This window comes from Schistocerca americana, chromosome 7 (genome assembly GCF_021461395.2).
Source record: "Schistocerca americana isolate TAMUIC-IGC-003095 chromosome 7, iqSchAmer2.1, whole genome shotgun sequence".
In the NCBI taxonomy this organism is placed as follows: domain Eukaryota; kingdom Metazoa; phylum Arthropoda; class Insecta; order Orthoptera; family Acrididae; genus Schistocerca; species Schistocerca americana.
Genome location: NC_060125.1, coordinates 238,828,274 through 238,852,334, shown reverse-complemented (window position 1 = coordinate 238,852,334; position 24,061 = coordinate 238,828,274). Strand labels below are relative to the sequence as shown.

Below are 24,061 nucleotides of genomic sequence, written 5' to 3'. Positions count from 1 at the left end.
GCGATGTAATTGAGGGCAATATAATGGAAATGGAAGGGGATGTAGGCGAAGATGAAATGGGAGATATGATACTACGTGAAGAGTTTGACAGAGCACTGAAAGACCTGAGTCGAAACAAGGCCCCGGGAGTAGACAACATTCCATTAGAACTACTGACAGGCTTGAGAGAGCCAGTCCTGACAAAACTCTACCATCTGGTGAGAAAGATATATGAGACAGGCGAAATACCCTCAGACTTCAAGAAGAATATAATAATACCAATCCCAAAGAAAGCAGACGTTGACAGATGTGAAAATTACCGAACTATCAGTTTAATAAGTCAAACCTACGTTTCTAGCATTTGTAGACTTAGAGAAAGCTTTTGACAATGTTGATTGGAATACTCTCTTTCAAATTCTGAAGGTGGCAGGGGTAAAATGCAGGGAGCGAAAGGCTATTTACAATTTGTACAGAAACCAAACGGCAGTTGCAAGAATCGAGGGGCATGAGAGGGAAGCAGTGGTTGGGAAGGGAGTGAGACAGGGTTGTAGCCTCTCCCCAATGTTGTTCAATCTCTATATTGAGCAAGCAATAAAGGAAACAAAAGAAAAATTCAGAGTAGGTGTTAAAATCCATGGAGAAGAAATAAAAACTTTGAGGTTTGCCGATGACATTGTAATTCTGTCAGAGGCAGCAGAGGACTTGGAAGAGCAGTTGAACGGAATGGATAGTGTTTTGAAAGGAGGATATAGGATTAACATCAACAAAAGCAAAACGAGGATAATGGAATGTAGTCGAATTAAGTTGGGTGATGCTGAGGGAATTCAATTAGGAAATGAGACGCTTAAAGTAGTAAATGAGTTTTGTTATTTGGGAAGCAAAATAACTGATGATGGTCGAAGTAGAGAGGATATAAAATGTAGACTGGCAATGGCAAGGAAAGCGTTTCTGAAGAAGAGAGATTTGTTAACATTGAGTATAGATTTAAGTGTCAGGAAGTCATTTCTGAAAGTATTTGTATGGAGTGTAGCCATGTATGGAAGTGAAACATGGATGATAAATAGTGTGGACAAGAAGAGAATAGAAGCTTTTGAAATGTGGTGCTACAGAAGAATGCTGAAGATTAGATGGGTAGATCACGTAACTAATGAGCAGGTATTGATCAGAATTGGGGAGAAGAGGAGTTTGTGGCACAACTTGACAAGAAGAAGGGACCGGTTAGTAGGACATGTTCTGAGGCATCAAGGGATCACAAATTTGGCATTGGAGGGCAGCGCGGAGGGTAAAAATCGTAGAGGGAGACCAAGAGATGAATACACTAAGCAGATTCAGAAGGATGTAGGTTGCAGTAGTTACTGGGAGATGAAGAAGCTTGCACAGGATAGAGTAGCATGGAGAGCTGCATCAAACCAGTCTCAGGACTGAAGACCACAACAACAACAATATTTAATGGTGGTGGTGGTGGTGGTGGTGGTGGTGGTGGTGGTGGTGGTGGTGTTGCTGTGACTTTCGAAGATATTAGTTTCAAATCACAAAATAATGATCAAAAATGGGGAAATGCCCATCACAGTAATTTTTAAGAGTATTAGACTATTTCAAAGCAATGTCTCTTGGAGGTGTTTATGTATGATGCTATTATTTCTTGATATTCAAGAAATGAGCTTATGGAATTAAATAGTTTAGGTAAAATAAAAATATAGATGAACTATTTTCTAAACTTGTACTTAAAATGCAGATAGAGGCAACGCAGAGTCCAGAAGAGGCATTAATAATGAAAAAATCTTATTGGAAATAGATAGTCCTTAATTACTACTACAGTATCACTAGAGAGGTAAAATTACTGCACTGCAGGAAGTTTCAGTCAGTCTGGCAAGTGCTAAGGATCGCGTAATTCTGGATGTACATTTGAGTCTGTTCTTGTAGTCTGTCATACTAAGATTTTCATGAAGTCAAGTATTTGAAACCATCACTAGAAGATATCAACACATTTTAGCTACCACTACCACAGATTTTTTTTCTGTAGTCAGTCAGCATTTATAAAAAGAAGATGTAGAATTCCCAACAAAAGCCTCAGGAAAAATCTGTCTTTTTAATAAATCTATATTCATACCCATTTTTGAGGAATCCAGATTCATTACCAGTGTACAAACCTCACCCAAATCTTTAGTAACAGGTATGAAAAAATTATTGAATTCAGAAACTTTAATGGTAAATCATGTACATACCATGTAGCTAGTAGCCACTTACACAGGTGGTACATCTAACTATTGAAAATGATATGTCAGAACATAGCTGCTGATAACAGAACATTACATTGTAACTTGGGAACTGGCAACATGTGCAATTCTTTCACATTTTCAAGTGAAATAAGAGAATTTTGTTCTGAGCTGAAATTGTTGCATGACCTTTTAGTTATTCAGTGCTGTTCCCCACGTAAATGTTCAAAGATACATAGATATGGCACTGTTACCTTAAAAAAATGACATACTGTTCATGGAGATTAAGTGACTGATTGATTATGTTCTTTTAATTTTTTATATTTTTTGACACAGTTACATCAGAATTTCAGAGTGCTGTCACAAGATTCAACCAGCCAGTGGTCATGTTTGGACTAAAAGGACATGCTTATAGCATGTGTACTTAGTGTGAAGATGACCCATGTCTGGTTGAAACTGATTAAGGCATTCTGAAATACTCATGTGATTATGTCATGAAAGATATAAAAAATACAATAAAGCTATTATGTCACATATAGTCCATGATAATACACACACAATAATATGTGTGGGTGCTGGTCTCAATATTGCTTGCATACTTGGATTCTTAGGTGAAATGGCCCAAGAAACCAGTAAAACAAAAATTGTTAAATAATTTTATGGTTATGTTTCATGTGGACATTGCACAAAAACATTTACTGTATATTAGGCAGTGTGTATTCCAGTGTAAGGAAGGTAAGATCAAGCAATAGTAAAAAATCCACTTATTATGAAAAGGATAGATTGCTACACACCATATTGCATTTTGAGTTTGTGACTCAACATCTCCACTATATGGTGAGCAGCAATCTATCCATAGTAGATTTTCCATTGTTGCCCAAAAGCATTGACGTGTTGCATAATTACATATATAAGGTCCAGGGTGTGAAAATGACATGGCATTGAAATAATAGTTCTCTCCCACAATGTAGTTTATTCATCATTCCATGTAACATTTCACATATTTTTGCAGTATGGCAGGTAAATATAATAACAAATAACTTAGAGCTCATCACTTATTACAAAGAGCTCCTCTAGGTGGTAACTCAAGCAATGTCAAAAACAGTATATAAAAGTCTGACTTGAACTGATTTAAACTCAATTGGCACCAAACAGTCGTAATATATGACGCATAATTGTTTCTTGAGTTTTCCAGATCATTCCTTATGTGAAAATAATACTAAGATGATGGTTTTTAGGATTCTGTATCAGATTTAGTTCGTAGAATGTCTCTTGGAGACAGGTACTCATATGAAGATTTTTAGTAATAATAGCTGATAACAAAGGATATTAAATTTGCAGACATAAAAATTGGAAACTTCCTGTTATGTTGCAATATCAATTACAAATTGATAGAAAAATAAATAAAAAAGTGAATATATAAACATATTCATCATCTCCATTTGAAACAGAGTGGTAAAAATAACAAAATTAACGAAGATTTCTTTTCAAATAGCAAAATGAATGTAAGATTTGTTTTCAGAGAAATTACTGTTAATTATTTATGTACTAATTGTCAAGTGCAAGATTGAAGTATGAGAATATATTGATACATAAACAGAAATTTATCTTTGCAGAAAAATTGCACCAAATGACTGGAAAACTCCTTGAACACCCCCAATTATTGAACATATAATTTACTTTATGAAAATAGATTCAAATATGTATGTAAGGTAAAGTCTCATTTGTTTTCAGAACAATTTTGATAAAAAAAAATGTTGTAATTGTTCCAAACCAAGCACATACAGACAATAATGGACACAACACTTTATTATGTCTAGAAATAACTTGTGCAAGAAGACACTTGCCATGGTACGGGTACACTTCTAGTCTGGCAATCCTAGTCAGAATGTCACCACGTACCTGAGGGCGAAGTTGGCTGGCTGTTGACCATCTGGTAGAGTGCACATGGGAGAGGCTGCGTGCATCCGTGAGCGGCGGCCTCTGCTGATCCTAGTGTCTTCGAATTTCCATGGTGCACCTTACAACTGTGCGCTTGGATCTCAGTTGTGGACTCTGTGTGGTTTCCTACAGTGATATACTCGTAAAATGAAATTAAGTTTTTATAAGTAGGCTACTACTACTTTTTGTTTAAAGCTGTTGGTGACATTCATAAAGTAATAGCTCATGTGTAGTATTTCATATTAGTAACAATAAATTATAATTTCAGTACCCATCATGAGACGAGTTCTGTTTTTTTTCTTTTAAAGAATGATGTCTTTTTGTCCATATAGACTTTTATGGTTGTTTCCATAGTAGTCTTCGCATCTGGGCCCTATACATAGTTGTTCTTCTGAAAGTTGGTTACAATTTGTCTAATTAGAGGAGGACTGGTATGAATTTTTGCATGCATTATGCTCAAAATAGATTAAGAGTAGAAAAAATTACTAATAGATCACATACAGGAACAATTCAGTAAAATACACAACACATGGGTACATAGAAAATGAACTAATACTCAAAGAAAAAACTTTTGTAACTTCCATTAGTGGCTTTTCTCCCAGTTGTGGTCTGACGACTGGCACAAGTAAGGTTTAAAAAAATGTATAAATAATATTTTCAGTTGAATGCAAGAATCATTGAATAACTTTAAGAATTTGATCCCCCACTTTACACTATTTACAAATACTAGACAAAGAGTCACCAAGAAAAGTTAGTTTCATAAAAGACTTATCCAATAAAAACACAGAGTGACAGTTATTGAACTATATAAAATAAAATCATCATAACTTTTGATCAGTTTGTGTTAGGATGTGAAGAGTTGAAGGAAAAAACCTGATAAGTCTGAAGTTCCAAAATTTCTGTTTTATTCATAATTTAATAGACCAGCCAGTGTAGTTTTAGCTCGTTTTACAGAACTGGTCAAAAACCTGATGAGTCCAGAGATATTCAGGTATGTTGTAAGCATGTGCAGGCGAAAAACATTATAAGTCCACACAAAACAGGGGAATATCCTGACAAGTCCAGAGAATGCGATGATAAAATTTTATGACTTAATGATTCCCAGCCCACGCAGGTCTGTTTTCACTAATGTTATTGTTGCTTTATCATTGTTGCCACAGTCATTGTTGTGTATAAGTTGGCCATTATTGTTAGCTTTGTCGAGTTTGTGAATGAAGTTGGATCTAGCATTGTATTCTGTCAGTGTAAAATGAATAAAGAAGACAGTGCCTCATGTATTTGCGAAGAAAACTATAGAATGTCATCAAATAATCTGACAAAGAAAAGGAAGAACTATGGCCATGTTAGAGATGCCTCCAAATGTTTAAGATTGCAGTCACATGAAACAGGAGAACCATGTAAGTGCATAAACAATTGTTTTGACATTGTCAGTGATGAAAATAAGAAGAATATTATTAATAACATGAACCACTTTCAAAATGATGATGAAATAAACCTCTATTTAAGTCGTTTAATCAAAGTGGTCCCTGTACAGCGCAGGCGTCCTAGAAGAGAAGAGCAGGAAGCAAAGTTTTGTGATGCATCTTATAAATTCAGTGTTTGTATTACCATTAATGGAAGTGTCCAAGAAGTACATGTGTGCAAGCAAGCATTTATGTAATTACATGGAATAAAGAAGGGCAAGGTAGATCATTTACTGAAGAAACTTAAATCTGGAGACCAACCTCTACAAGATGGCCGAGGGAAACACAGATCTTGCCCACAGGCTTTGAAAGATGAAACACATGCAATAATTAGAGGGCACATTAAATCATTCGAAGGCCACAACAGCCACTACAGTTTGACGAAGTCAGAAAAAATTTACCTACCGGAGTCTTTGAATGTTAAAAAAATGTTCCATGTGTTCAGGGAGAAGTTACAGGATCAGAACGTGTCGTATGAAACATACTGCACTATATTCAATTCAGATTTCAATGTAAGTTTTGGATATCCACGATCTGATACTTGTGGCTCCTGCGATGACTATTTAGCCATGTAGAAAAATTTGGAGAAAGAACTGACTTTAACATCATTTGTTGAAAATAAAGTAAGGCTTCATGCCGAACTTAAATCCCATGAAATAGCCCATGAATTGCATCTCAGAAAACAAAAAGTGTTCTATGGCAGGAAAAAAAGGCAAAGATGGAATGTCGAAAAAAATTCCATCAAAGGTTGCAGTTACGATGGACTATAGCAAAAACTTTCCTTGTCCAAATATAAAGACAAATGAAGTTTATTATGAATGACATCTTTCTGTATTTATATTCAATGTTCATGTTTTGGCAACTGGGGACAGCTATTTTTACATGTATCTAGAAAGCACAGTCCGAAAAGGAGCAGATGAAGTTTCATCGTTCCTTCAGCATTTTGTGCACAATTTTCTAAATCCAGAAGTCAGACATCTGGAGATGTTCTGTGACTCCTGCAGATTCCTGCACCATCTGGTCCATACAGAAAAACAATTTGACTATGTAAAGATGACATTCTCCATAACAGACCATTTGTACCTAGAATGTGATAAAAATATTGGTATAATAGAGGGAAACATTCCACGTGGGAAAAATATATCTAAAAACACAGATGATGTGACTTACCGAACGAAAGTGCTGGCAGGTCGATAGACACACAAACATACACACGAAATTCAAGCTTTCGCAACAAACTGTTGCCTTATCAGGAAAGAGGGAAGGAGAGGGAAAGACGAAAGGATGTGGGTTTTAAGGGAGAGGGTAAGGAGTCATTCCAATCCCGGGAGCAGAAATACTTACCTTAGGGGGAAAAAAGGACAGGTGTACACTCGCGCACACACACATATCCATCCGTACACAGACACAAGCAGACATTTGTAAAGGCAAAGAGTTTGGGCAGAGATGTCAGTCGAGGCGGAAGTACAGAGGCAAAGATGTTGTTGAAAGACAGGTGAGGTATGAGGGGCGGCAAATTGAAATTAGTGGAGATTGAGGCCTGGTGGATAACGAGAAGAGAGGATATACTGAAGGGCAAGTTCCCATCTCCGGAGTTCTGACAGGTTGGTGTTAGTGGGAAGTATCCAGATAACCCGGACAGTGTAACACTGTGCCAAGATGTGCTGGCCGCGCACCAAGGCATGTTTAGCCACAGGGTGATCCTCATTACCAACAAACACTGTCTGCCTGTGTCCATTCATGCGAATGGACAGTTTGTTGCTGGTCACTCGCACATAGAAAGCTTCACAGTGTAGGCAGGTCAGTTGGTAAATCACATGGTTGCTTTCACACGTGGCTCTGCCTTCGATCGTGTACACCTTCCGGGTTACAGGACTGGAGTAGGTGGTGGTGGGAGGATGCATGGGACAGGTTTTACACCGGGGGCAGTTACAAGGGTAGGAGCCAGAGGGTAGGGAAGGTGGTTTGGGGATTTCATAGGGATGAACTAACAGGTTACGAAAGTTAGGTGGACGGCGGAAAGACACTCTTGGTGGAGTGGGGAGGATTTCATGAAGGATGGATCTCATTTGAGGGCAGGATTTGAGGAAGTCGTATCCCTGCTGGAGAGCCACATTCAGAGTCTGAACCAGTCCCGGAAAGTATCCTGTCACAAGTGGGGCACTTTTGGGGTTCTTCTGTGGGAGGTTCTGGGTTTGAGGAGATGGGGAAGTGGCTCTGGTTATTTGCTTCTGTACCAGGTCGGGAGGGTAGTTGCGGGATGCGAAAGCTGTTTTCAGGTTGTTGGTGTAATGGTTCAGGGATTCCGGACTGGAGCAGATTCGTTTGGGAAGGGACTGTTTGATGTGGAATGGGTGGCAGCTGTCATAATGGAGGTACTGTTGCTTGTTGGTGGGTTTGATGTGGACGGACGTGTGAAGCTGGCCATTGGACAGGTGGAGGTCAACTCAAGGAAAGTGGCATGGGATTTGGAGTAGGACCAGGTGACTCTGATGGAACCAAAGGAGTTGAGGTTGGAGAGGAAATTCTGGACTTCTTCTTCACTGTGAGTCCAGATCATGAAGATGTCATCAATAAATCTGTACCAAACTTTGGGTTGGCAGGCCTGGGTAACCAAGAAGGCTTCCTCTAAGTGACCCATGAATAGGTTGGCGTACGAGGGGGCCATCCTGGTGCCCATGGCTGTTCCCTCTAATTGTTGGTATGTCTGGCCTTCGAAAGTGAAGAAGTTGTGGGTCAAGATGAAGCTGGCTAAGGTAATGAGGAAAGAGGTTTTTGGTAGGGTGGCAGGTGATCGGTGTGAAAGGAAGTGCTCCATCGCAGCGAGGCCCTGGACGTGCGGAATATTTGTGTATAAGGAAGTGGCATCAATGGTTACAAGGATGGTTTCCGGGAGTAACAGACTGGGTAGGGATTCCAGGCATTCGAGAAAGTGGTTGGTGTCTTTGATGAAGGATGGGAGACTGCATGTAATGGGTTGAAGGTGTTGATCTACGTAGGCAGAGATACGTTCTGTGGGGGCTTGGTAGCCAGCTACAGTGGGACGTGTGGTGTAACGACGTATTAGGTTTTCGTTTGATATATGACCATGTGCAGACTTCGTCACCTACGTCAGTTACAACCCACTTCAAAAATGATTCATATTCTTTTTAAATTGTCATAGAATGGTTCTTGAACGAAACTGTAAAACATCAGTTGAGTCGTGTGCAAAGAATTACATCACTTGGGCCAATTGGTTTTCGTAACTTTTTCGAATTTAAATTTCGTTTGTTTCTCCTCAGAAAATTATATCGACACACGTTATCTTGATCTAATCGATATCAGAATCACACATTAAATAAACTTTTTAGATTCAAAGTTTCGGCCAACGCTGTCTGAATCAATAATCTTGTCAAATATATTATTAATCAGTTCACACAATTCTTCATAAATACATCTTCAAGACACGTGTTTCAACTTTAGTAGCATACACTATTTTATTAGCTTACTACACATACAGATGTGAACTTGAGCGTTGACAGACAGTGACTAACATTTCAATAAGATTAAGATCTACATGATGTCATTGTTGTACAAAAAGAGTATAAAACTTCATTTTTAATTTTTAGAAGCACGACGCAACAACTCGGTTCCAGGATCTTCTGTTGCTCCTTGGCTGTCGACCCGCGACGTATAGCGGCCAGCAATTTCCTCTCTGGTCGCGGCAACGAAGATGCTGTCCCCGTTCGTTGCGCCGACCTCTCCGCACATGAAACACATAAAAAAATACAAACTTTTAGATAATTCACATTTATTACAAATAATAAGAAAACACATAAACAAAAACTAAATTAAACTTATAGTCACCTGCAAACTGGGCTGACTTTGGTGGATGGGTGACGCTTAATTTCGTCCCACTACAGACGGCCAGGATGATTGGGTTTGTGAATTTTAGGAAGAAGGTAGAAGGTAGGGGTGCGGGGTGTCGGTGGGGTCAGGAGGTTGATGGAGTCAGCTGAAAGGTTTTGTAGGGGGGCTAAGGTTCTGAGGATTCCTTGAAGCTCCGCCTGGACATCAGGAATGGGATTACCTTGGCAAACTTTGTATGTAGTGTTGTCTGAAAGCTGACGCAGTCCCTCAGCCACATACTCCTGACGATCAAGTACCACGGTTGTGGAACCCTTGTCTGCTGGAAGAATGACGATGGATCGGTCAGCCTTCAGATCACGGATAGCCTGGGCTTCAGCGGTGGTGATGTTGGGAGTAGGATTAAGGTTTTTTTTAAGAAGGATTGAGAGGCAAGGCTGGAAGTCAGAAATTCCTGGAAAGTTTGGAGAGGGTGATTTTGAGGAAGAGGAGGTGGGTCCCGCTGTGACGGAGGACGGAACTGTTCCAGGCAGGGTTCAATTTGGATAGTGTCTTGAGGAGTTGGACCATTAGGAGTAGGATTAGGATCATTTTTCTTCATGGCAAAGTGATATTTCCAGCAGAGAGTACGGGTGTAGGACAGTAAATCTTTGACAAGGGCTGTTTGGTTGAATCTGGGAGTGGGGCTGAAGGTGAGGCCTTTGAATAGGACAGAGGTTTCGGATTGGGAGAGAGGTTTGGAGGAAAGGTTAACTACTGAATTAGGGTGTTGTGGTTCCAGATTGTGTTGATTGGAATTTTGCGGTTTTGGAGGGAGTGGAGCTGGAAGTGGGAGATTGAGTAGATGGGAGAGACTGGGTCTGTGTGCAATGAGAGGATGTTGAGGATTGCTGGAAAGGTTGTGAAGGGTGAGTGAGTTGCCTTTCCGGAGGTGGGAAACCAGGAGACTGGATAGTTTTTTGATGTGGAGGGTGGCATGTTGTTCTAACTTGCGATTGGCTTGTAGGAGGAGTAACCTCTTAGTTCATCCCTATGAAATCCCCAAACCACCTTCCCTACCCTCTGGCTCCTACCCTTGTAACCGCCCCCGGTGTAAAACCTGTCCCATGCACCCTCCCACCACCACCTACTCCAGTCCTGTAACCCGGAAGGTGTACACAATCGGAGGCAGAGCCACGTGTGAAAGCACCCACGTGATTTACCAACTGACCTGCCTACACTGTGAAGCTTTCTATGTGTGAATGACCAGCAACAAACTGTCCATTCGCATGAATGGACACAGGCAGACAGTGTTTGTTGGTAATGAGGATCACCCTGTGGCTAAACATGCCTTGGTGCGCGGCCAGCACATCTTGGCACAGTGTTACACTGTCCGGGTTGTCTGGATACTTCCCACTAACACCAACCTGTCAGAACTCCGGAGATGGGAACTTGCCCTTCAGTATATCCTCTCTTCTCGTTATCCACCAGGCCTCAATCTCCGCTAATTTCAATTTGCCGCCCCTCATACCTCACCTGTCTTTCAACAACATCTTTGCCTCTGTACTTCCACCTTGACTGACATCTCTGCCCAAAGTCTTTGCCTTTACAAATGTCTGCTTGTGTCTGTGTATGTGCGGATGGATATATGTGTGTGTGTGTGTGTGTGTGTGTGTGTGTGTGTGTGTGTGTGTGTGTGTGCGAGTGTATACCTGTCCTTTTTTCCCCCTAAGGTAAGTCTTTCCGCTCCCGGGATTGGAATGACTCCTTACCCTCTCCCTTAAAACCCACATCATTTCGTCTTTCCCTCTCCTTCCCTCTTTCCTGATGAGGCAACAGTTTGTTGCGAAAGCTTGAATTTTGTGTGTATGTTTGTGTTTGTTTGTGTGTCTATCGACCTGCCAGCACTTTCGTTCGGTAAGTCACATCATCTGTGTTTTTAGAAAAATATTGGTATGATAGATCAAACTCAGGAATGTCAAATTCCAAAGGACTGGTGTCAGGTTTTTCAGAATTCACACACACACACACACACACACACACACACACACACTTCACCTTTTGTCATCATTGATGTTGAGGAGCAACCAGAGATAATCAAATGCGGGACAGAGCATCTGGATAATACAACATACACGAAGAAACACCCTTCCCAGTCCAGGCCAATAAGAGAATTGGAAGTCACACGACGCCATGCAGCACTGGTTGGTATAGAGGAAGCTACAATGGAGCATATGAGCAAGCTTCATTACTTCTTCGTGGAAAGAAAGGGCAAGATTCCAGTCTAAAAGGAGCGAGTTCAGCCTTCCCTCTGCTAAATATGAAGGTATAGTAATTCTTTTACAGCAATATGATTGAAAGTTTTTTTTTTTTATTTATTGAAATGAGTATTTTTTTAGTATTGGGCATGTAGCAATTTAAATTAAGGGATTCTGATTTTTTGCAGGTGATCTTAAAATATCTGCTGAGAAATACAGAGATTTAAAAGACTTGAAAAGATTTTGCCATAATTAAGTGCAAGTGTATTTTGATCATCTTTTGCATTAATACACCATTGAATTAGCACAGGACCTTTTTCAGAAGATTATTAAATGATTATATGAGATAATTTGTTGTAACATGAATTTGAAATCTTGTAGTTACCTGCAGTAGTTATGGACTTGTCATATTTTTTCTTTGTACGATCTGCCTTTGTAATAAAAATGCATCATATTATTGTAAATCCTATTCAGTGTGTATAATTTCAACAGTACTCTTTCTCTGAAAGATATATTAAGGTCTAAAACAAAAATGAAGAATATAACTTGAAAAACTAAAATTTTTTGAGTCTTGAAACTTTAAATTTCATCTCTTGAAAAAAATAAGAATTGTGACTTATAAGGTTTTTTTTCCCCTGGACTCTTCATGTTCAAATGGCACGGTTGGCTGTGGGGCATGAAGGAAATTAGTATGCGCATGAGCATTTGGTTTAGTGATGAAGCCCACTTTCATTTTTATAGGTTCATCAATAAGCAAAATTGGTGCATATTGGGGATTGAGAATCTTCATTTCATGATCAAAATCTCTTCACCCTCAACAGGTGACTGTGTAGTGTGCAATGTCCAGTCACGGAATAATCGGTGCGATATTCCGTGATGGCGCAGCGACTACCGAACGGTAGATGAAGGTTTTGGAAGGTGATTTCATCCCAATTATCCAAAGTGACCCTGATTTCGACAAGATGTGGTTCATGCAAGACAGAGCTTGACCCCATTGAAGCAGGTTAGTGTTTGATGTCCTGGAGGAGTACCTTGGGGACTGCATTCTGACTCTGAGGTACCCACAGGACACTGGTGTGGGCCTCAATTGACTGCCATATTCTCCGATATGAACACATGCGACTCCTTTTTGTGGGGCTATATTAAAGACAAGGTGCACAGCAATAGCCCCAAAACCATTGGTGAGCTGAAAACAGCCATTCGGCAGGTCATCGACAGCATTGATGTTCCGACACTTCAGCAAGTCATGCAGAATTTTGCCATTCATCTGAGCCACATCATTGCCAATGATGGCAGGCATATTGAATATGTCATAAACTAAATCTGAATATCTGGAGTGATGTTTACATGTTGAATAAAGCATGTGCATGCCATAGTTTGTAACTAATTTATGTTTTTTTTTCATGTAGTTCAATAATTGTCACACTGCACAATAAAGTACAATTAGGTTTTATTGATGGTGCCCATGACTATGTATCAAAATGGAAGAACATATTTTAACCTCATATTTTCAGTAATTTTAGTAACAGATATTTATGTCAATTTTCTTATATTTTAAAGTAAAAAAATTTTCATAAGAGAGTGTTTTTGTAAACAGAAGAATAAAGTCATCCAGCTAGGGTATGTGAGCCATGCGTGCCTTGTGGTCCTGGCATCATGTATTTCACACACTATTTTTAATGTACTTCCACCTCACTACGTTAATTTAAATTACTACTGTCACTGAGTTGCTGCTTTGCCTGATTGTGAGCGGCATTAGCAGCGCATATCGATATATCCCCTCTTGTAGTATCTTTGCTCGACTGCTATTACTTCCCGGTGGTGGTCTGTCATAAGGGAGTTCGAGTTGCGAGTTCGGGTCTGCCAGTCAGTTGGAACGCGTCTGGAGTGCAGTCCAGACCTGCCAGTTGGGGAGTTGCAATGCAGGTTGGAGCAGCAGTGAGGTCTGCGTCGACATGGCTCGCCTGACCGTTGCCACCACGCATCACTTGAGCTGGGCCGCGGTCTGGGTGGATCATCAGTCGGTCGTCTTACCGGATGAAGCGTTTTGGCTCGCTAATCATTCATAAGTCAGCAGTTTGTGTGTGTGTGTGTGTCCGGGGAGGGGGGGGGGCGGGGGGGGGGGGGAGCGGGGCGGGGGGGGGGGGGGGGCGAGCGCGGGGGGGGGGGGCGCACGTCGACTCCCGATTTGTCTTTGTGCATGCTTAGTTACTGTTGGGTATCATTCAGGTCTTCATGCAAGTGTTGGTCAGGTTGTGTGTGTAGTGGGCGTCATGTCCACTGACGACTATTTTAAATGTTGTTGGCATTCTGAGTGAGTCGGTCAGTTGCTGCGGACCAGGGAAGTTATCTCTGCGCGGTGCAGTCGGCTGGGTCCGCTGGCGGTTCCTGCACAGTGCCGGAGCGTGTGTGGAGCTGTCCGATCACTACAAGCTTCATGGTTCACCGACCCAGGACGTCAAAGTTGAGTAGTGGTTTCAGCTATCCAAGCCACGTCCATTCATGTTGTGTGGTTCGTTTCAGTGGTTCGCTGTTGGGGAGCTTTTTTCCTGTGAGCAACACCGAGTGTTTCTATTGCTGAAATTTAGCTGCCATGCAGTGCAATTAACTATATTGGTTGACTACAATTCAAGTGCACCAGCGGAATTTTCTGCCTTGTGGCCGTTAGTGTTCTGGTTATCTGCCCTGGCCACTAACATAAATTTAAGCAGTGTTCTTTTTGGGTGAAGTTAACTATATTACTGTATTTCAAATTCAAGTGTACCAGTGGAATTTTCTGCCTTTAGTGTTCCGGTTACCTGCCCTGGCCACTCACGTAATTTCAGGCAGCGTCCTTTCCTCACCTGTTGTCACTGTCCAACATGGTGTATATTTCATTGTGGATAATCACGTTTGTAACTTTTGTGTTTGAGTTCTCATGTACCAATTGGTAGCAAGCAAGTAGTTTTGTTGGTTGGTCCGTGGCTGTCACCTGGTTGGGTTCCGACAGATCAAGTGTAGTTCGGCTCACCACCTGTCTCACCTAAGTGAACAAGGGCAGACCGACCTCCCTGGAGGCTTCTGAGTGCCATTTTCTTTATTGTCCATCTCACCAGTGTTTAATTGTCTGTTTATAATCTATCATAGTCAATGATTTAAAAAATTCTTGTTTTTACTGGATTTTATGTATTTTTGGATTTTGCAAAATCAACTGTGGGCCTTCAGCCACTTAAATTATAATAATAATAATAATAATAATAATAATAATAATAAATGCATCTTGTTTATGTTTGTCTATTCACCCTTGTCTTGAGGCTTTCAGCCTCGTTGTGTATTATATATATCTAAAAACAAAGATGATGTAACTTACCAAACGAAAGCGTTGGTATGTTGATAGAGACACTAACGAACACAAACACACACACAAAATTCAAGCTTTCGCAACCTACGGTTGCTTCATCAGGAAAGAGGGAAGGAAAGGGAAAGACGAAAGGATGTGGGTTTTAAGGGAGAGGGTAAGGAGTCATTCCAATCCTGGGAGCGGCATTATATTCTTTTCAACATAGTGATTCCCCATTTTTTTAGCACCAAACAATCCCCTACTTTTTTAATTACGAGGGCTGGAACTTTAATAGTGGCAACTATTTACAGCTCATACAAAATAGATATGTTTTTCAAAATTTTACTAACCTGCAAAGTAGTCACCAACATTGTGTATAACCTGTTGCCAGTGATGTGGAAGTCGTAGGATACTCTTAGCAGTGCCAGTTGTGTTGACAGTTCGAGCGGCGCAGTCTATTGCCCAACGAATTTGTAGCAGTTCTGAAGCGAATGCCTTGAAGTGTTTCCTTGAGTTAAGAAATCGAGTTGAACCCACGAGGGCTTAAGTCAGGGTAGTGCAGTAGGTGGTATAGCACTTAGCAGCCCCATTAGTCAAACAAATCAGTAACAGCTTGCACTATACGTGCTTGAGCATTGTCCTGTAAAATGATGGTCAGGTCCTGCAGAAAGTGTCATCACTTCTGTCTCTAAGCTGGTCGTACATTGTGTCCAAAAATGAACAGCACAGAGACAGAAGTGATGACACTTTCTGCAGGACCTGACCATCATTTTGCAGGACAATGCTCAAGCACGTACAGTGCAAGCTGTTGCTGATTTGTTTCACTGATGGGGCTGCTAAGTGCTATACCACCTACTGCACTACCCTGACTTAAGGCCTCGTGGGTTCAACTCGATTTCTTAACTCAAGGAAACACTTCAAGGCATTCGCTTCAGAACTGCTACAAATTCATTGGGCAATAGACTGCGCCGCTTGAACTGTCAACACAACTGGCACTGCTAAGGGTATCCTACAACTTTCACATCGCTGGCTATGGGTAATACACAATGCTGGTGACTACTTTGAAGGTCAGTAATACTTAGAAACACTTATCTATTTTGTATGAGCTGTAAATAAATAGTTGCCACTATTAAAGTTCCAACCCTCGTATATGCATCCATGCATTTAAATGTCAGACGTTTTAAAGATTTTCATTAGCTATTAACATTTTATAATCAGCAACAGCATTATATTTAATACTTCATACAAGCCATTTCATACCAAGACTAGCTCATCACATAGGTGTTAACTGAAATTCAGATATTACCAATATGTCAGAACCATCTTGTAAACTTGATAAACACCAATAGTATAATCATAGACCAATACTGAATAGCAATGTGTTACGTAAATTCCTCATAGTTATTACTGTGAATCATATGTAGTATACCATCATAAACAGAAGTACAATGCATTACAAAACAGTCCCTAACACACCATCATAATAATTTCACAGAAAATCATAAACATTGTCTCAGTGTAAACATCGTAAACAACACTTTATGGATATAAAGTTCACATAAATATACCCCAGATATAAAAAGTGCCCTGTATAGAATCCATAAACTCCATCTAAAATTTACATTATGTATTTTGAACCAAGAAATATATTTTACAACATAACTTATCTTTCATGTACCTTTATTATAATCATTGATTTGAATTGGTCTGAAAAAACACCATTCTCCTTTATGCCTTTCTCTTATAACAACAGTACACCAGTAACAGACTTCACATATATTGCAAAAATCTTACATTTTCATTCCTCTTAAATGTTTTTCATTCAGTAAGTACTAGAAACTTTGGTGTTCCTCGCTGGTTGACTGTAATCAAAATAAACAAGAACATTTTCTCTGACTTATCATTATGTAAAAATCCAAATTTCTTTTCAGAATGCACATAAGTTTCCCAAAACATTATTATTTTCATTACCATTTGCCTTCAGCACATTGCAAATAGTGTTAATATAGCAAGCATAAGAATTTTCATATTTCCAACATATCTCATAAACACCATAAAGCTCTCACACACTAGAATTCCTGAACAAAGCCTTGACTCTGCTGATAACCTGAGAAAGCATTATTGAGATTTGCTGAGAAAGGCTGCATTTCCATATAACTCATGTTATTTTCTCTGTACAGTTCTTCTGGCTTAAACAGCAACAGATGTTATATTTTCTTTCTTACAAGGGAACCTCCCCATCGCAACCCCCTCAGATTTAGTTATAATTTGGCACAATGGATAGGCCTTGAAAAACTGAACACAGATCAATCGAGAAAACAGGAAGAAGTTGCGTGGAACTATGAAAAAATAAGCAAAATATACAAACTGAGTAGTCCATGGGTAACATAGGCAACATCAAGGATAATCTGAGCACAGGTGCACCGTGGTCCCGTGGTTAGCGTGCGCAGCTGTGGAGCTAGAGGTCCTTGGTTCAAGTCTTCCCTCGAGCGAAGAGTTTACTTACTTTATTTTTGCAAAGTTATGATCTGTCCGTTCGTTCATTGACGTCTCTGTTCACTGTAATAAGTTTCGTGTCTGTGTGTTGCGACTGCACCGCAAAATCGTGCGATTAGTAGACGAAAGGACTTGCCTCTCCAATGGGAACCGAAAACATTTGATCGCAAGGTCATAGGTCAACCGATTCCTCCACAGGAAAACACATCTGATATATTCTACACGACACTGGTGATGGCACATGCGTCACATGACAGGAATATGTTGTCGACCCACCTAACTTGCACACTTGGCGAATGGGTAAAAAGATTCTTCTACCTTGCCGGATTTAGGTTTTCTTGTGGATGTGATAATCACTTCCAAAAAAGTGATGAAAACATAAGAGTGTGTCACATAAACTGCAACAAATGAATGCAACAGTTTCACAGTCGCAAAGTTTTCTCTGTGCTCTGTCAAAACATATGTTTTTAACGTTTTCAAATTTTTCCGTGTGTAGACCGTTAAACCCTGCATATGTCCAAGCAAATGTGAACATGTCCTGGAATTTTGGAGAGCGAAGTTGATTATGTGTGAGTGCCTGAACTCTGATAATTGTCTGAAAATAAAAAATAAAATTTTTCACTTGAGGGAAGACTTGAACGAAGAACCTCTCGTTCCGCAGCTGCTCACGCTAACCACGGGACCACGGCGCTAGTGTGCTCACATCGTCCTTGATGTTGCCTATGTTGCCCATGGACTACTCAGTTTGTATATTTTGCTTATTTTTTCATAGTTCCACACAACTTCTTCCTGTTTTCTCGATTGATCTGTGTTCAGTTTTTCAAGGCCTATCCACTGTGCCAAATTATAACTAAATCTGAGGGGGTTGCGATGGGGAGGTTCCCTTGTTAGATGCAATTTCAGTTTCGTGTATTTGAGGGTTGCTGTGAGATTATTTGGCTACTACATAACTACAGCATAATTATTAGATGAGCAAAAAGAAGACATATTGATAGTGAGAGATAGTCATAAAAACATATAAAAGTGAGATGGAGAAGACATGCAGTACAGAAATTTGAAAATTTCGAAGAAATACTGCAAGAGCATCATGGCCCTGGATTAGCGAAGCCCATGTTACGTAAAGCACATGTGATCTGCTGAAGACTCTATTGGTATGGTTCATCTGTATCACTCTTTTAGTTTCTGTTTATTTCATAAACTGTGTCACTTGTCGATTCTAGTTCTGTCATCACTATGACTGCTATTTTTAACATCTGTTGTGCACATCATCTAAGCTTTTTTTCCTGAGCAATGTTTGTGACCACAATGTACTGCCAGTAATCCAGCTAAGACATGTTTCCCCATGTTTCAAATTGCAAGATTGTTTGAAGACTTCTAAAACCAAAGTTTTTGCAGTAGCCTGTTGTGGATGGAGTTTTGTTTGTTGTTGCTGTCTGTCAACATAAAGTTACAGCTGCTGCTTTTCCTACAAATATTTTCCGTGTATAGTTCTGCCCTCAATTCAGATTTGCTTCTAATAACTTTTCCTCAAAAATATCTGTAAATATATTCTGACATTCCACTCCTTTCTACTGCAGGTAAGTTCATACATGGTGAAGTTAGATCCACACATGTTTCCTATACAACAAAATGGTAGTATCTGTTTCAATTAAAGGATCTTCATTAACAGCAGGTCTAACTTTAGATGTGATATTTTTTTCCACTATACTGTCCAAAGAAAGTTTTGTGTCCTGTGAATTTATTTACCTGTTCGCCAATAGCCTTTTATGTTAGATTCAATTCCTCCAAATGTAGATTATGTTGAGCTAAGTGTTCACTCTTCTCCTTCACTATCTCTTGTAATTGTATATTGAGAGCATTACTGTTAGACTTTATTTGGATTTCTAAATTAGTGTTACTAGATTTAATTTATGTTTGTATATTCCCCAGTTTTCCCAATATTGTACTTAAGATGTTTCTTTGATCTGGCTTCTAGCCCTCTGAGATATCATTTTAGTTTTCGGTAATATTGTGGCTTGCATCTACAACCCCACCCACTGCTTTACTTTCTGCTTCATTAATTACATTCATTTAAAAGTATTTTGCTGCACATAATGCTAAGTTTGACAAATAGTAAACACTTATCTTGACTTTGCTTCCATAGTTGCTTGTGAAGATCATCAGATTGCTTATCTATTTTCATTTATTCATCATCTTTGTATGCATAAACTTCCTTTGCAGCTTCGAAATGCAAATCAGTATTTCTTCAGCATCTAGCTTCTAAGCTTCTTCACAGCATACTGCATACATAATATTTATCAATGTAAATTTTCTTTTGGATGTCTTCCCTGTAATAGAAAAACTATTAATATTCCATCTGACACGTGTGGTGCTTCTCACTTGCTGTTGTTAAAATTTTATGGTTATAGTTCACGTCGGCATTCCACAAATACATTTACACTTTACCAGGTAGTGTATATTCAACTGCAATGAAGGTAACATTGAACAATAGTAAAAAGTTAACTTACCTTTTTAAGATGGCATCAATGTCCAAAGGTGTCCAGGTTGTGAAATGACACTGTATGGAGATAATAGTTCTTCTCTCTCAATGTATTTTCACAATATGACAGGTAAATATCAAAAAATAAAACTTAGAGCTAATCACGTATTGTGAAGAGCTTCTCTAGTGTTAATTCAAGCAGTGTAAAAGCAGTATAGACAAGTCTGACCTGAACTGAATCAGACTCATTTGCCACCAACCAACCATAACATGTGACATACTGTTATTTTTTGAATCATCAAGAACTTTCCATAAGTCACAATAACACTAATATAATGTCCCTTTTTTAGGTAATATATGAGATTTAGTTTACAGAATGTCTTTTAGAGATTTGTACTCATTTGAATATTTTTGTAATATTGGCTGATGATAAAGGTTGCAGGTAAAAAAATTTGAAATTTTTGTCTGCTTTTGATACTGAATGGTAAAAATAGTAAAATTAATGTAGATTTTTTTTTTCAGAGCAGTTGTTAATCATTTAGCATGAGAATATGTTGATACATAAACAGAAAATTATTTTTGAGGAAAAATTGCCCCCAGTGACTGTAAAACTCTATGAACATCCATGGAATATATAATTCACATATGAAAACCAATTCAAATCTAGCCAGAATTTCAGTGGTATCATATAGTTTGTTAACTGAGCAAAAGAACTGTCAGATCCTAATTTATTATAGCATGTAAATTGACTTATAGCACTTGCAGTAAATATAATAAATAAATCAGCTACAATCTTAGACCTTAAAGTAATAGAACATTTCAAAGCTACTGGGAACAGAGAAATTAAGTATAGGTATTAAAAGTGAAGATGTCTGTATGAATCATTAAAGTGAAAAGATGTTTGCTGGGACAAAAGAACCCAGGGCATTTCAGTTCTTTGGACATGCGGCCCATTAAAGAAATTTTTAATTATTTTGAAAAAGAATAAAATATATAACTAGTAAATGTGAACAAGAATTGGGGAAGAGAAATTGCTCCTAGGCAGAAGAAAGAAGGTGAAAACATCAGAATATTGAATAGTTACAGGAAAACAAGAAAGGAAGTGCAGAACAGACAAAAATGAATGTATTACAGTTCTTTACGTGGCGAAATCAAACAGTGGAAAGTCCAAGATGGAATAGCAACAATATTATAAAATTTTTATATTTGATGATGGACCAAAGTTTCAAATATTGAAATTTATTCCTGAAATTCCGCTTAACTGTACTAGGCATAGATGTACTACCTAAAGCAACATAGGAAAATTAGTGTTAAACTGGGGCTCAAACCTGGATTTCCTGCTTATTGTGAGCAAATTTCAGGAATGAATTTAAAAATTATGAAAAAGATAGATCGCTACTCCCTGTACATTTACACACACACACACACACACACACACACACACACACACACACACACAGCAGACGGAGTCAGTGATTTGTGTGTGTGTGTGTGTGTGTGTGTGTGTGTGTGTTTTTTTTTTTTTTTTTTTTTTCTACTTCAGAAGAAGACCTTCTCGGTGAAACCAAAAATGTATAGCAGTCTTTTCATCGTGCTTCCGAGTGACTCAAGGTCTCCTAAATATGATGAGTAGCAATCTGTCCTTTTCATAATACTGTAGTTCTTTGTGTGGTCCCTTAATGACTAACGTCAAGTAATGTTCAAACAAAAATATATTTAGGTCTGTTTATATTTGCTCCACCTTCTTGTAATGAGTGTAAAACATTTTGTTGTTACTTTCAGCACTCATTTCCTGCAATTTAGTGACAGAATATTACCCAATATAAAGTTTGAAATGACAATCAATAAATGTTTTTATACATTTTAAATGCAGCTACACCCATTGTACTTGTGAGGACTTACTGACCTCACAGTAACAAAAGATTCATTTTTCCTGTCTATGAAATACACCATAGTTGAATTTTTAACATATTAATTTCTTCAGCGAGAGCAGCAGGAACAGCTGCAGGCTCAACTGCAAGAAATGTCTCTACAGTAGCAGAGTGAGGTGACACCACCGGCTCTGCAGCAGGTATGTTAATTCTTCTCTGGAGCATGGTAACTGTGTGACGTCTAACTTCCAGCTGATTTCTTTTTCCTTGTATTTGATGTCGTAGGCAGTTAAGAAGCTACTGTATTTACAAGGAAGTAAAATGACATTTCCAGTATGAAGTTCCCTCTAGCAGTGCTGAATAAAGTCTGTGCATGTGTAAGAATAATAAATTCACAGTTTGCTGAATCTGTATCACTACTGAAAAATGTTTCATTTGCTACTCAGTTGGTGAAGCAGAAAGTTAATAATGTAATGTTTATTGGCTCTGTAGACAGTACATGCTGAGGTGATAAAAGTCATGGGATAGCGATATGCACTTGTACAGATGGTGGTGGTGTCATGTACACAAGGTATAAAAGGGCAATGGATTGGTGGAGCTGCCATTTGTACTCAGGGTACTCATGTGAAAAGGTATTCGATGTGGTTATGGCCATATGACAGAAATTAGCAGACTTTGAACACAGAATGGTAGAGGTAGACATGTGGGATATTTCGTTTCACAAATTGTTTGGGAATCCAACATTCTGAGATCCACAGTGGCAAGAGTATGCCAAGAATGCCAAATTTCAAGCATCACATCTCGCTGGGGACAATGCAGCGGCCAATGGCCTTCACTTAACGACCAAGGGCAGCAGCATTTGTGTAGAGTTGTCAGTGCTAATAGACAAGCAACTCTGCAGTGTGCTAACAGACAAGCAACTCTGCATGAAATAACCACAGAAATCAATGGGCCATGCAATGAACGTATCTGTTAGGACAGTGTGACATTAACGGGCTATGGCAGCAGACTCCAACACAAGAGCCTTTTCTAACAGTGCAAGATTGCCTGCAGCACATCTCCTGAGCTCTTGATCATGTCGATTGGACCCTAGACAGCTGGAAAAGCATGGCCTGGTCAGATCAGTCCCAAGCTGATGATAGAGTTGGAGTGTGATGCAGACCTCACGAAGCTGTTAATCCAGGTTATCAAGCAAGGCATTATGCAAGCTGGTGGTGGCCCCATAATCATGTATGCTGTGTTTACATGGAATTGACTGGGTCCTCTGGTCCAACTGAAAAGAACCTTGACTCAAAATGGTTATGTTTAGCTACTTGGAGACCATTTGCACCCATTCATGGACTTCATGTTGCCAAATAACAATTTTTATGGATGACAGTGCCCCATTTATCAGGCCACAATTATTCACAATTGGTTTGAAGAGCACTCTGGACAATTTGAGCAAGTGATTTGGCCATCCAGATCATGTGACTTGAATGCCATCAAACCTTTGTGGGACATAATTGAGAGGCCAGGTAGTGCACAAAATCCTGCATCAGCAATGCTTTCACAATTATGGACAGCTATAGAGGCAGCATGGTTCAGTTTTTCTGCAGGGGACTTCTAATGACTTCTTGAGTCCATGCCACATCAAGTTGCTGCACTACACTGGGCGAAAGTATGTCCGACACAATATTAGGACATAGCCCATTACTTTTGTCACCTCAGTGTATGTTGTATGGATCAAGTTAAATTTGTATCACAAGCATGGAAAAGTATACATATTGGAGTTTCTTCTCACTGTTTATGTTTAACTTCAGTATGTTCTTGGGTCTCCTTTTCTTATTTTTATTTTCTTTATGAATTAAATCTTAGTTCAATTGGACACGTGTGTAAATAACAAGGAAGTCATAGAATATGCCCTCATTTCTTTTTTACTTAATGCAGTTTTCACATCTTGGAAAACATTGTGTATGTTCTGTAACTGAAAATTCTTTTCTCTTTACTTTATTCATTTTGATGAATATTGTTTTGTTCTGACATAAGTATTTTGACTGAGACCAGAAACGGTCAGCAGGCCTAATCTGTGAAAATCAGAAGAAAAAGAGGAGGAGGAAGTAATTTTTTGCATTTATGGTTTCTGAATTATGACAGAAACTCTTTCTTGCCTCAGTGGGACTTGCTTCACCTGTTTTGTCCAGTCTCAAGAGGAGGTAAATGCAATCGTCAGCAGTT

The 24,061-nt window shown here is 39.2% G+C and overlaps 1 protein-coding gene across 1 annotated transcript in view; it reads left to right on the top strand.

The window, feature by feature from the left end:
* LOC124622498 (protein PTOV1 homolog) overlaps positions 1 to 24,061 on the top strand; it is a 319,275-nt gene that overhangs the window by 276,106 nt on the left and 19,108 nt on the right. Inside the window, exon 11 of the mRNA XM_047148215.1 lies at positions 21,961 to 22,047. Coding sequence (XP_047004171.1) covers positions 21,961 to 22,014 — 54 coding nt within the window. The 3' untranslated portion in view covers positions 22,015 to 22,047. The remainder of the gene's footprint in view (positions 1 to 21,960; positions 22,048 to 24,061) is intronic.